This window comes from Oncorhynchus clarkii, chromosome 24 (assembly GCF_045791955.1).
Source record: "Oncorhynchus clarkii lewisi isolate Uvic-CL-2024 chromosome 24, UVic_Ocla_1.0, whole genome shotgun sequence".
Lineage (NCBI taxonomy): Eukaryota > Metazoa > Chordata > Actinopteri > Salmoniformes > Salmonidae > Oncorhynchus > Oncorhynchus clarkii.
Genome location: NC_092170.1, coordinates 45,405,347 through 45,420,570, shown reverse-complemented (window position 1 = coordinate 45,420,570; position 15,224 = coordinate 45,405,347). Strand labels below are relative to the sequence as shown.

Below are 15,224 nucleotides of genomic sequence, written 5' to 3'. Positions count from 1 at the left end.
CATGATAACTAACTATAGACATCATTCAGCATGATAACTAACTAACTATAGACATCATTCAACATGATAACTAACTGTAGACATCATTCAACATGATAACTAACTATAGACATCATTCAGCATGATAACGAACTAACTATAGACATCATTCAGCATGATAACTAACTATAGACATCATTCAACATGATAACTAACTAACTATAGACATCATTCAACATGATAACTAACTATAGACATCATTCAACATGATAACTAACTATAGACATCATTCAGCATGATAACTAACTATAGACATCATTCAACATGATAACTAACTAACTATAGACATCATCCAACATGATAACTAACTGTAGACATCATTCAGCATGATAACTAACTATAGACATCATTCAGCATGATAACGAACTAACTATAGACATCATTCAGCATGATAACTAACTATAGACATCATTCAGCATGATAACTAACTATAGACATCATTCAGCATGATAACGAACTAACTATAGACATCATTCAGCATGATAACTAACTATAGACATCATTCAGCATGATAACGAACTAACTATAGACATCATTCAACATGATAACTAACTATAGACATCATTCAACATGATAACTAACTAACTATAGACATCATTCAACATGACAACTAACTATAGACATCATTCAACATGATAACTAACTGTAGACATCATTCAGCATGATAACTAACTATAGACATCATTCAGCATGATAACTAACTATAGACATCATTCAACATGATAACTAACTATAGACATCATTCAACATGATAACTAACTATAGACATCATTCAGCATGATAACTAACTGTAGACATCATTCAACATGATAACTAACTAACTATAGACATAATTCAACATGATAACGAACTAACTATAGACATCATTCAACATGATAACTAACTATAGACATCATTCAACATGATAACTAACTAACTATAGATATCATTCAGCATGATAACTAACTATAGACATCATTCAGCATGATAACTAACTATAGACATCATTCAGCATGATAACTAACTGTAGACATCATTCAACATGATAACTAACTATAGACATCCTTCAACATGATAACTAACTATAGACATCATTCAGCATGATAACTAACTATAGACATCATTCAGCATGATAACTAACTGTAGACATCATTCAACATGATAACTAACTATAGACATCCTTCAACATGATAACTAACTATAGACATCATTCAACATGATAACTAACTATAGACATCATTCAGCATCATAACGAACTAACTATAGACATCATTCAGCATGATAACTAACTATAGACATCATTCAACATGATAACTAACTATAGACATCATTCAGCATGATAACTAACTGTAGACATCATTCAGCATGATAACTAACTATAGACATCATTCAACATGACAACTAACTATAGACATCATTCAACATGATAACTAACTGTAGACATCATTCAACATGATAACTAACTATAGACATCATTCAACATGATAACTAACTAACTATAGACATCATTCAACATGACAACTAACTATAGACATCATTCAACATGATAACTAACTGTAGACATCATTCAACATGATAACTAACTGTAGACATCATTCAACATGATAACTAACTATAGACATCATTCAACATGATAACTAACTAACTATAGACATCATTCAACATGATAACTAACTGTAGACATCATTCAACATGATAACTAACTATAGACATCATTCAGCATGATAACGAACTAACTATAGACATCATTCAGCATGATAACTAACTGTAGACATCATTCAACATGATAACTAACTAACTATAGACATCATTCAACATGATAACTAACTATAGACATCATTCAACATGATAACTAACTATAGACATCATTCAGCATGATAACTAACTATAGACATCATTCAACATGATAACTAACTAACTATAGACATCATCCAACATGATAACTAACTGTAGACATCATTCAACATGATAACTAACTATAGACATCATTCAACATGATAACTAACTAACTATAGACATCATTCAACATGACAACTAACTATAGACATCATTCAACATGATAACTAACTGTAGACATCATTCAGCATGATAACTAACTATAGACATCATTCAGCATGATAACTAACTATAGACATCATTCAACATGATAACTAACTATAGACATCATTCAACATGATAACTAACTATAGACATCATTCAGCATGATAACTAACTATAGACATCATTCAGCATGATAACTAACTGTAGACATCATTCAACATGATAACTAACTAACTATAGACATCATTCAACATGATAACGAACTAACTATAGACATCATTCAACATGATAACTAACTATAGACATTCAACATGATAACTAACTAACTATAGACATCATTCAGCATGATAACTAACTATAGACATCATTCAGCATGATAACTAACTATAGACATCATTCAGCATGATAACTAACTGTAGACATCATTCAACATGATAACTAACTATAGACATCCTTCAACATGATAACTAACTATAGACATCATTCAACATGATAACTAACTATAGACATCATTCAGCATGATAACGAACTAACTATAGACATCATTCAGCATGATAACTAACTATAGACATCATTCAACATGATAACTAACTAACTATAGACATCATTCAACATGATAACTAACTATAGACATCATTCAACATGATAACTAACTATAGACATCATTCAGCATGATAACTAACTATAGACATCATTCAACATGATAACTAACTAACTATAGACATCATCCAACATGATAACTAACTGTAGACATCATTCAGCATGATAACTAACTATAGACATCATTCAGCATGATAACGAACTAACTATAGACATCATTCAGCATGATAACTAACTATAGACATCATTCAGCATGATAACTAACTATAGACATCATTCAGCATGATAACGAACTAACTATAGACATCATTCAGCATGATAACTAACTATAGACATCATTCAGCATGATAACGAACTGTAGACATCATTCAGCATGATAACTAACTATAGACATCATTCAGCATGATAACTAACTATAGACATCATTCAACATGATAACTAACTATAGACATCATTCAACATGATAACTAACTATAGACATCATTCAGCATGATAACTAACTGTAGACATCATTCAGCATGATAACTAACTGTAGACATCATTCAACATGATAACTAACTAACTATAGACATAATTCAACATGATAACGAACTAACTATAGACATCATTCAACATGATAACTAACTATAGACATCATTCAACATGATAACTAACTAACTATAGACATCATTCAGCATGATAACTAACTATAGACATCATTCAGCATGATAACTAACTATAGACATCATTCAGCATGATAACTAACTGTAGACATCATTCAACATGATAACTAACTATAGACATCCTTCAACATGATAACTAACTATAGACATCATTCAGCATGATAACTAACTATAGACATCATTCAGCATGATAACTAACTGTAGACATCATTCAACATGATAACTAACTATAGACATCCTTCAACATGATAACTAACTATAGACATCATTCAACATGATAACTAACTATAGACATCATTCAGCATCATAACGAACTAACTATAGACATCATTCAGCATGATAACTAACTATAGACATCATTCAACATGATAACTAACTATAGACATCATTCAGCATGATAACTAACTGTAGACATCATTCAGCATGATAACTAACTATAGACATCATTCAGCATGATAACGAACTAACTATAGACATCATTCAGCATGATAACTAACGATAGACATCATTCAGCATGATAACTAACTATAGACATCATTCAACATGATAACTAACTATAGACATCATTCAGCATGATAACGAACTAACTATAGACATCATTCAGCATGATAACTAACGATAGACATCATTCAGCATGATAACTAACTATAGACATCATTCAACATGATAACTAACGATAGACATCATTCAGCATGATAACTAACTGTAGACAGCAGACACAGCAGCAGGGACGGTGTTTGTCTGGGATCAATATTCATGTACCTCTTGTCATTTGCTGGTACATTAGCTAATTTGTCATGGCAACGATTGGCAATATTCTGTTGACGTGTTTACAGCGTCAAAAATGAGGACTGGGGTTACCGTGAGGGTGCCTCTCGACTTCTCCTTTACATTTCTCTTTAAGATATTCATGAAGCGTGGTTTTTTTTTGCCGTTACATGTTCATGCTGTTGATTCGATGGGTTTATTATGAATTTTAGTGTCTCTACTGCCTCATTGGAACTGGTGCTGAACATTGTACAAAATGTAAAAGTTGAGACAGGAATATTCTAATGTAACATAAATATTTGCATACATTTGGAAGAATTATAAACTAAGGGACCAGCTATGTTATCTAACAACCGCGCTGGTCACGTGAACGTTTTCATGGTATCTTCAATATAAACCACAGTGAATACGTTTTGTCCTAACCTGGGTATCTTCAATGTAAAACACAGTGAATACGTTTTGTCCTAACCTGGGTATCTTCAATATAAACCACAGTGAATACGTTTTGTCCTAACCTGGGTATCTTCAATATAAACCACAGTGAATACGTTTTGTCCTAACCTGGGTATCTTCAATATAAACCACAGTGAATACGTTTTGTCCTAACCTGGGTATCTTCAATGTAAAACACAGTGAATACGTTTTGTCCTAACCTGGGTATCTTCAATATAAAACACAGTGAATACGTTTTGTCCTAACCTGGGTATCTTCAATATAAACCACAGTGAATACGTTTTGTCCTAACCTGGGTATCTTCAATGTAAAACACAGTGAATACGTTTTGTCCTAACCTGGGTATCTTCAATATAAAACACAGTGAATACGTTTTGTCCTAACCTGGGTATCTTCAATATAAACCACAGTGAATACGTTTTGTCCTAACCTGGGTATCTTCAATATAAACCACAGTGAATACGTTTTGTCCTAACCTGGGTTTCTCCCTGAGGTCTCTGTTTATGGAGAGCGGTAATGATAATGTCTCTGTTTATGGAGAGCAGTAATGATAATGTCTCTGCTTCTGGAGAGTTGCAATGATAATGTCTCTGGTTATGGAGAGCGGTAATGATAATGTCTCTGTTTTCTGGAGATTAGTAATGATAATGTCTCTGTTTCTGGAGAGCGGTAATGATAATGTCTCTGTTTATGGAGAGTAGTAATGATAATGTCTCTGCTTCTGGAGAGTGGCAATGATAATGTCTCTGGTTATGGAGAGCGGTAATGGTAATGTTTCTGTTTCTGGAGAGTAGTAATGATAATGTCTATGTTTCTGGAGAGTGGTAATGATAATGTCTCTGTTTCTGGAGAGTGGCAATGATAATGTCTCTGTATCTGGAGAGTGATAATGATAATGTCTCTGTTTATGGAGAGTGGTAATGATAATGTCTCTGTTTCTGGAGAGTGGCAATGATAATGTCTCTGTATCTGGAGATTGATAATGATAATGTCTCTGTTTATGGAGAGTGGTAATGATAATGTCTCTGTATCTGGAGAGAGGTAATGATAATGTCTCTGTTTATGGAGAGTGGTAATGATAATGTCTCTGTTTATTTAGAGTGGTAATGATATGTTCATGTTCTGGAGAGTGGTAATGATAATGTCTATGTTTCTGGAGAGTGGTAATGATAATGTCTATGTTTCTGGAGTGTGGTAATGATAATGTCTCTGTTTCTGGAGAGTGGCAATGATAATGTCTCTCCCTGAGGTAATGGTTCTTTTTCTGGTGAGTGGCTATGATAATGTCTCTGTTTCTAGAGTGGTAATGATAATGTCTCTCCCTGAGGTAATGTCTCTGTATCTGGAGAGTGTGAAGGGGGGTTGATGTGTAATCACAGATAAAGCAACTTAAACAAGTACAGAGAACTATGAGAGCTTTTCAATCATAATTGATCTTGAGTAGTGTGGGGCGGAGAGCAGAGGAATTTGAAGAGATTGGAGGAGGATGAGAAACAGAGGGAGAGAGAGAGGGCCTCAGAGGACTCCTACCAGTTTCTCAGAGCCACAAGATTAAATCTTCTTCTCCCAACCCTCTCCCCTCCACCCCTCTCCTCTCCACTCCTCTCCTCTCCACCCTTCTCCTCTCCACCCCTCTCCTCTACAGCATACAATGACATTCTATGCTTTAAACTTTGTAGCAACTTTTGGGGAAGGCCCTTTCCTATTTCAGCATGACAATTCCCCCGTGCACAAAAGTCCATACAGAAATCGTTTGTCGTGATTAGTGTGAAAGAACTTGACTGGCCTGCACAGAGCCCAGACCCAAACCCCATTGAACACCTTTGGGATGAATTGGAACACAGACTGTGAGCCAGGACTAATCGCCCAACATCAGTGCCCGACCTCACTAATGCTCTTGTGGCTGAATGGAAGCAAGTCCCCGCAGCAATGTTCCAACATCTAGTGGAAAGCCTTCCCAGAACAGTGGAGGCTGTTATAGCAGCAATGTTCCAACATCTAGTGGAAAGCCTTCCCAGAAGAGTGGAGGCTGTTACAGCAGCAATGTTCCAACATCTAGTGGAAAGCCTTCCCAGAAGAGTGGAGGCTGTTATAGCAGCAATGTTCCTACATCTAGTGGAAAGTCTTCCCAGAAGAGTGGAGGCTGTTGTAGCAGCAATGTTCCAACATCTAGTGGAAAGCCTTCCCAGAAGAGTGGAGGCTGTTATAGCAGCAATGTTCCAACATCTAGTGGAAAGCCTTCCCAGAAGAGTGGAGGCTGTTATAGCAGCAATGTTCCAACATCTAGTGGAAAGCCTTCCCAGAAGAGTGGAGGCTGTTGTAGCAGCAATGTTCCAACATCTAGTGGAAAGCCTTCCCAGAAGAGTGGAGGCTGTTATAGCAGCAAAGTGGGGACCAACTCCATATGTATGCCGGTGATTTTGGAATGCGGTGTTCGAAGAGCAGGTGTCCACATACTTTTGGTAATGTAGTGTATGTACTGATATATATGGTGAACTATAGAAGTTAAGATGTCTGTGACAGGCACAGATGGCGATTGTTTATATGACCCATTTCGTCGCAGGAGGAAAAATATTCTGCAACAGAAGGAATAAATATGTTAAATGTATAAAAACTGCTAGGGGGCAGCTGGAAGCTGTGTTTGTGTGTAGGCTATACAATGCAGTATCTTCCAAAGGCTGCTGTCTACCTGCTGTCTACCTGCTGTCTACCTGCTGCCTACCTGCTGTCTACTTGCTGCCTACCTGCTGTCTACCTGCTGTCTACCTGCTGTCGACCTGCTGTCTACCTGCTGTCGACCTGCTGTCGACCTGCTGCCTACCTGCTGCCTACCTGCTGTCTACCTGCTGTCTACCTGCTTCCAAAGGCTGCTGTCTACCTGCTTCCAAAGGCTGCTGTCTACCTGCTGCCTACCTGCTGTCTACCTGCTGCCTACCTGCTGTCTACCTGCTGTCTACCTGCTGTCTACCTGCTTCCAAAGGCTGCTGTCTACCTGCTTCCAAAGGCTGCTGTCTACCTGCTGGCTACCTGCTGTCTACCTGCTGTCTACCTGCTTCCAAAGGCTGCTATCTACCTGCTTCCAAAGGCTGCTGTCTACCTGCTTCCAAAGGCTGCTGTCTACCTGCTGTCTACCTGTTGTCTACCTGCTGCCTACCTGCTGTCTACCTGCTGTCTACCAGCTGTCTACCTGCTTCCAAAGGTTGCAGTCTACCTGTTGTCTACCTGCTGTCTACCTGCTGTCTACCTGCTTCCAAAGGCAGCTGTCTACCTGCTGTCTACCTGCTGTCTACCTGCTGCCTACCTGCTGTCTACCTGCTGTCTACCTGCTGTCTACCAGCTGTATACCTGCTGTCTACCTGCTTCCAAATTCTGCTGTCTACCTGCTGTCTACCAGTTGTCTACCTGCTGTCTACCTGCTTCCAATGGCAGCTGTCTACCTGCTGCCTACCTGCTGTCTACCTGCTGTCTACCTGTTGTCTACCTGCTTTCTACTTGATGTCTACCTGCTGTCTACCTGCTGTCTACCTGCTTCCAAAGGCTGCTGTCTACCTGCTGTCTACCAGTTGTCTACCTGCTGTCTACCTGATGTCTACCTGCTGTCTACTTGCTGTCTACCAGTTGTATACTTGCTGTCTACCAGCTGTATACTTGCTGTCTACCAGCTGTATACCTGCTGTCTACCTGCTTCCAAAGGCAGCTGTCTAGCTGCTGTCTACCTGCTGCCTACCTGCTGTCTACCTGCTGTCTACCTGCTGCCTACCTGCAGTCTACCTGCTGTCTACCTGCTTCCAAAGGTTGCTTTCTACCTGCTTCCAAAGGCAGCTGTCTAGCTGCTGTCTACCTGCTGCCTACCTGCTGTCTACCTGCTTCCAAAGGCAGCTGTCTACCTGCTGTCTACCTGCTGCCTACCTGCTGTCTATCTGCTGTCTACCTGCTGTCTACCTGCTGTCTACCTGCTGTCTACCCGCTTCCAAAGGCAGCTGTCTATCTGTTTCCAAAGTCACCTACCTTAGTAGCTAGCACTTTCCCAATAGGTTACTGCCATTTGGGATGTGATTCGAAGGCAGCATCACAACTCACCTCGCGGCACAACGCCTCTCCCCTATTGGACCTAGATAGTTTGTGAGTATGCATTGATATGTAGGCTACGTGTGCCTTTTTAAAAATGCATGTATGTCCTTGAGCTGTTCTCGTCTATTATTTTTGTGTAAGACTGTTGAACCACTGAGCTTGTGGTTGCTAGAGAGAGACAGAGAGAGGCCTGGGATCCAGCTCGACAGGGGTGGTCTGCCAGTCACTGGGACGACCTGGGATCCAGCTGGACAGGGGTGGTCTGCCAGTCACTGGGACGACATGGGATCCAGCTGGACAGGGGTGGTCTGACAGTCACTGGGACAACCTGGGATCCAGCTGGACAGGGATGGTCTGCAAGTCACTGGGACGACATGGGATCCAGCTGGACAGGGATGGCCTACCAGTCATTGGGACGACCTGGGATTCAGGTTGACAGGGATAGTCTGCCAGTCACTGGGACGACTTGGGATCCAAATGGACAGGGTGGTCTGCCAGTCACTGGGACGACCTGGGATCCAGCTGGACAGGGGTGGTCTGCCAGTCACTGGGACGATCTGGGATCCAGCTGGACAGAGATGGTCTGCCAGTCACTTTGACGATCTGGGATCCAGCTGGACAGGGGTGGTCTGCCAGTCACTGGGACGACCTGGGATCCAGCTGGACAGGGATGGTCTGCCAGTCACTGGGACGACTTGGGATCCAGGTGGACAGGGTGGTCTGCCAGTCACTGGGACGACCTGGGATCCAGCTGGACAGGGGTGGTCTGCCAGTCACTGGGACGACCTGGGATCCAGCTGGACAGGGGTGGTCTGCAAGTCACTGGGACGACCTGGGATCCAGCTGGACAGGGGTGGTCTGCCAGTCACTGGGACGACCTGGGATCCAGCTGGACAGGGATGGTCTGCCAGTCACTGGGACGACCTGGGATCCAGCTGGACAGGGATGGTCTGCCAGTCACTGGGACGACCTGGGATTCAGGTGGACAGGGGTGGTCTGCCAGCCACTCGAACGACCTGGGATCCAGCTGGACAGGGATGGTCTGCCAGTCACTGGGACGACCTGGGATCCAGAACAATTTGAGGTTAACTTAGTAGCAGTGAAAATACTATGGTACAGCTATATGTACAGTGCCTTGCAAAAGTATTCGTTCCCCTTGAACTTTGCGACCTTTTGCCACATTTCAGGCTTCAAACATAAAGATATAAAACTGTATTTCAGTCTCTCGATGTGCAAAACTGATAGCGACTTACAGCTGTAATCGCAGCAAAAGGTGGCGCTACAAAGTATTAACTTAAGGGGGCTGAATAATTTTGCACGCCCAATTTTTCAGTTTTTGATTTGTTAAAAAAGTTTGAAATATCCAATAAATGTTGTTCCACTTCATGATTGTGTCCCACTTGTTGTTGATTCTTCACAAAAAATACAGTTTTATATCTTTATGTTTGAAGCCTGAAATGTGGCAAAAGGTCGCAAAGTTCAAGGGGGCCGAATACTTTCGCAAGGCACTGTACATTCAATCAATATGGTACTTTTTAATGGTACATTTACAAACATATATTATGACACATATAATATAAACTTGTATCTCATTAGGGTAAATGGTGAAATAAGTATTGCCAGTTATAATTCTAATGGCTTAGCATATAATTAAAAAAAGAAGATCAGTATTTACCTGGCTAAAAGAAAAGGAATGTAATATATATCGTTTACAGGAAACCCATTCAACTATTATAGATTAAAATGTGTGGAGAAAGAACTGGAAACTCAAAAAGGGTGATGATTTTAATTATCAATCATTTTTATCTGAATGTTCAAACTGTCCAAACAGATCCTCAAGGTAGATGGATGACTTTAAATGTGTTATTGGATCATGAACAGATTTGGATCATTAACCTTTACGGACCAAATTATGATGATCCAAGCTTCTTTGAAAATATATTTAATAAATAATCAACGCTGCAAGCAATAGGAGACTCTATTATTATGGTGGGAGATGATAATACAGTTTTAAATACCTCAAGGGACCGTAAAGGAAATTACACTACAAAATATCACCCTCACGCTATTAAAGGAAATCATGATATATTGGAATTAGTGGATATATGGAGGTGTAATATCCTGACCTAGTGAGATATACATGGAGGTTTAATATCCTGACCTAGTGAGATATACATGGAGGAGGTTTAATATCCTGACCTAGGGAGATATAAATGGAGGTTTAATATCCTGAACTAGTGAGATATACATGGAGGAGGTTTAATATCCTGACCTAGTGAGATATACATGGAGGAGGTTTAATATCCTGACCTAGTGAGATATACATGGAGGTTTAATATCCTGACCTAGTGAGATATACATGGAGGAGGTTTAATCTCCTGACCTAGTGAGATATACATGGAGGTTTAATATCCTGACCTAGTGAGATATACATGGAGGTTTAATACCCTGACCTAGTGAGATATACATGGAGGAAGTTTAATATCCTGACCTAGTGAGATATACATGGAGGTTTAATATCCTGACCTAGTGAGATATACATGGAGGTTTAATATCCTGACCTAGTGAGATATACATAGAGGTTTAATATCCTGACCTAGTGAGATATACATGGAGGTTTAATATCCTGACCTAGTGAGATATACAAGGAGGTTTAATATCCTGACCTAGTGAGATATACATGGAGGAGGTTTAATATCCTGACCTAGTGAGATATACATGGAGGAGGTTTAATATCCTGACCTAGGGAGATATACATGGAGGAGGTTTAATATCCTGACGTAGTGAGATGTACATGGAGGAGGTTTAATATCCTGACCTAGTGAGATATACATGGAGGTTTAATATCCTGACCTAGTGAGATATACATGGAGGTTTAATATCCTGACCTAGGGAGATATACATGGAGGAGGTTTAATATCCTGACCTAGTGAGATATACATGGAGGAGGTTTAATATCCTGACCTAGTGAGATATACATGGAGGAGGTTTAATATCCTGACCTAGTGAGATATACATGGAGGAGGTTTAATATCCTGACCTAGTGAGATATACATGGAGGTTTAATATCCTGACCTAGTGAGATATACATGGAGGTTTAATATCCTGACCTAGTGAGATATACATGGAGGAGGTTTAATATCCTGACCTAGTGAGATATACATGGAGGAGGTTTAATACCCTGACCTAGTGAGATATACATGGAGGTTTAATACCTTGACCTAGTGAGATATACATGGAGGAGGTTTAATATCCTGACCTAGTGAGATATACATGGAGGAGGTTTAATATCCTGACCTAGTGAGATATACATGGAGGAGGTTTAATATCCTGACCTAGTGAGATATACATGGAGGAGGTTTAATATCTTGACCTAGTGAGATATACATGGAGGAGGTTTAATATCCTGACCTAGTGAGATATACATGGAGGAGGTTTAATATCTTGACCTAGTGAGATATACATGGAGGAGGTTTAATATCCTGACCTAGTGAGATATACATGGAGGAGGTTTAATATCCTGACCTAGTGAGATATACATGGAGGTTTAATATCCTGACCTAGTGAGATATACAAGGAGGTTTAATATCCTGACCTAGTGAGATATACATGGAGGAGGTTTAATATCCTGACCTAATGAGATGTACATGGAGGAGGTTTAATATCCTGACCTAGTGAGATATACATGGAGGAGGTTTAATATCCTGACCTAGTGAGATATACATGGAGGAGGTTTAATATCCTGACCTAATGAGATGTACATGGAGGAGGTTTAATATCCTGACCTAGTGAGATATACATGGAGGAGGTTTAATACCCTGACCTAGTGAGATATACATGGAGGTTTAATACCTTGACCTAGTGAGATATACATGGAGGAGGTTTAATATCCTGACCTAGTGAGATATACATGGAGGAGGTTTAATACCCTGACCTAGTGAGATATACATGGAGGTTTAATACCTTGACCTAGTGAGATATACATGGAGGAGGTTTAATATCCTGACCTAGTGAGATATACATGGAGGAGGTTTAATATCCTGACCTAGTGAGATATACATGGAGGAGGTTTAATATCCTGACCTAGTGAGATATACATGGAGGTTTAATATCCTGACCTAGTGAGATATACATAGAGGTTTAATATCCTGACCTAGTGAGATATACATGGAGGTTTAATATCCTGACCTAGTGAGATATACAAGGAGGTTTAATATCCTGACCTAGTGAGATATACATGGAGGAGGTTTAATATCCTGACCTAGTGAGATATACATGGAGGAGGTTTAATATCCTGACCTAGGGAGATATACATGGAGGAGGTTTAATATCCTGACGTAGTGAGATGTACATGGAGGAGGTTTAATATCCTGACCTAGTGAGATATACATGGAGGTTTAATATCCTGACCTAGTGAGATATACATGGAGGTTTAATATCCTGACCTAGGGAGATATACATGGAGGAGGTTTAATATCCTGACCTAGTGAGATATACATGGAGGAGGTTTAATATCCTGACCTAGTGAGATATACATGGAGGAGGTTTAATATCCTGACCTAGTGAGATATACATGGAGGAGGTTTAATATCCTGACCTAGTGAGATATACATGGAGGTTTAATATCCTGACCTAGTGAGATATACATGGAGGTTTAATATCCTGACCTAGTGAGATATACATGGAGGAGGTTTAATATCCTGACCTAGTGAGATATACATGGAGGAGGTTTAATACCCTGACCTAGTGAGATATACATGGAGGTTTAATACCTTGACCTAGTGAGATATACATGGAGGAGGTTTAATATCCTGACCTAGTGAGATATACATGGAGGAGGTTTAATATCCTGACCTAGTGAGATATACATGGAGGAGGTTTAATATCCTGACCTAGTGAGATATACATGGAGGAGGTTTAATATCTTGACCTAGTGAGATATACATGGAGGAGGTTTAATATCCTGACCTAGTGAGATATACATGGAGGAGGTTTAATATCCTGACCTAGTGAGATATACATGGAGGAGGTTTAATATCCTGACCTAGGGAGATATACATGGAGGAGGTTTAATATCCTGACGTAGTGAGATGTACATGGAGGAGGTTTAATATCCTGACCTAGTGAGATATACATGGAGGTTTAATATCCTGACCTAGTGAGATATACATGGAGGTTTAATATCCTGACCTAGGGAGATATACATGGAGGAGGTTTAATATCCTGACCTAGTGAGATATACATGGAGGAGGTTTAATATCCTGACCTAGTGAGATATACATGGAGGAGGTTTAATATCCTGACCTAGTGAGATATACATGGAGGAGGTTTAATATCCTGACCTAGTGAGATATACATGGAGGTTTAATATCCTGACCTAGTGAGATATACATGGAGGTTTAATATCCTGACCTAGTGAGATATACATGGAGGAGGTTTAATATCCTGACCTAGTGAGATATACATGGAGGAGGTTTAATACCCTGACCTAGTGAGATATACATGGAGGTTTAATACCTTGACCTAGTGAGATATACATGGAGGAGGTTTAATATCCTGACCTAGTGAGATATACATGGAGGAGGTTTAATATCCTGACCTAGTGAGATATACATGGAGGAGGTTTAATATCCTGACCTAGTGAGATATACATGGAGGAGGTTTAATATCTTGACCTAGTGAGATATACATGGAGGAGGTTTAATATCCTGACCTAGTGAGATATACATGGAGGAGGTTTAATATCTTGACCTAGTGAGATATACATGGAGGAGGTTTAATATCCTGACCTAGTGAGATATACATGGAGGAGGTTTAATATCATGACCTAGTGAGATATACATGGAGGTTTAATATCATGACCTAGTGAGATATACAAGGAGGTTTAATATCCTGACCTAGTGAGATATACATGGAGGAGGTTTAATATCCTGACCTAATGAGATGTACATGGAGGAGGTTTAATATCCTGACCTAGTGAGATATACATGGAGGAGGTTTAATATCCTGACCTAGTGAGATATACATGGAGGAGGTTTAATATCCTGACCTAATGAGATGTACATGGAGGAGGTTTAATATCCTGACCTAGTGAGATATACATGGAGGAGGTTTAATACCCTGACCTAGTGAGATATACATGGAGGTTTAATACCTTGACCTAGTGAGATATACATGGAGGAGGTTTAATATCCTGACCTAGTGAGATATACATGGAGGAGGTTTAATACCCTGACCTAGTGAGATATACATGGAGGTTTAATACCTTGACCTAGTGAGATATACATGGAGGAGGTTTAATATCCTGACCTAGTGAGATATACATGGAGGAGGTTTAATATCCTGACCTAGTGAGATATACATGGAGGAGGTTTAATATCCTGACCTAGTGAGATGTACATGGAGGAGGTTTAATATCTTGACCAAGTGAGATATACATGGAGGAGGTTTAATATCCTGACCTAGTGAGATATACATGGAGGTTTAATATCCTGACCTAGGGAGATATACATGGAGGAGGTTTAATATCCTGACCTAGTGAGATATACATGGAGGAGGTTTAATATCCTGACCTAGTGAGATATACATGGAGGAGGTTTAATATCCTGACCT

The 15,224-nt window shown here is 39.6% G+C and overlaps 1 protein-coding gene across 1 annotated transcript; it reads left to right on the top strand.

Moving 5' to 3' along the window:
- The first annotated feature begins 7,200 nt into the window (after positions 1 to 7,200).
- Positions 7,201 to 8,037, top strand: LOC139382674 (keratin-associated protein 4-12-like). Its single transcript, XM_071126763.1, has one exon. It carries the CDS (start codon positions 7,201 to 7,203, stop codon positions 8,035 to 8,037), a length of 837 nt encoding a protein of 278 aa, XP_070982864.1.
- Positions 8,038 to 15,224: the final 7,187 nt, after the last annotated feature.

Coding starts and splice junctions, on each gene's coding strand:
- LOC139382674 (XM_071126763.1), top strand. CDS start 7,201: ATGCAGTATCTTCCAAAGGCTGCTGTCTACCTGCTGTCTACCTGCTGT.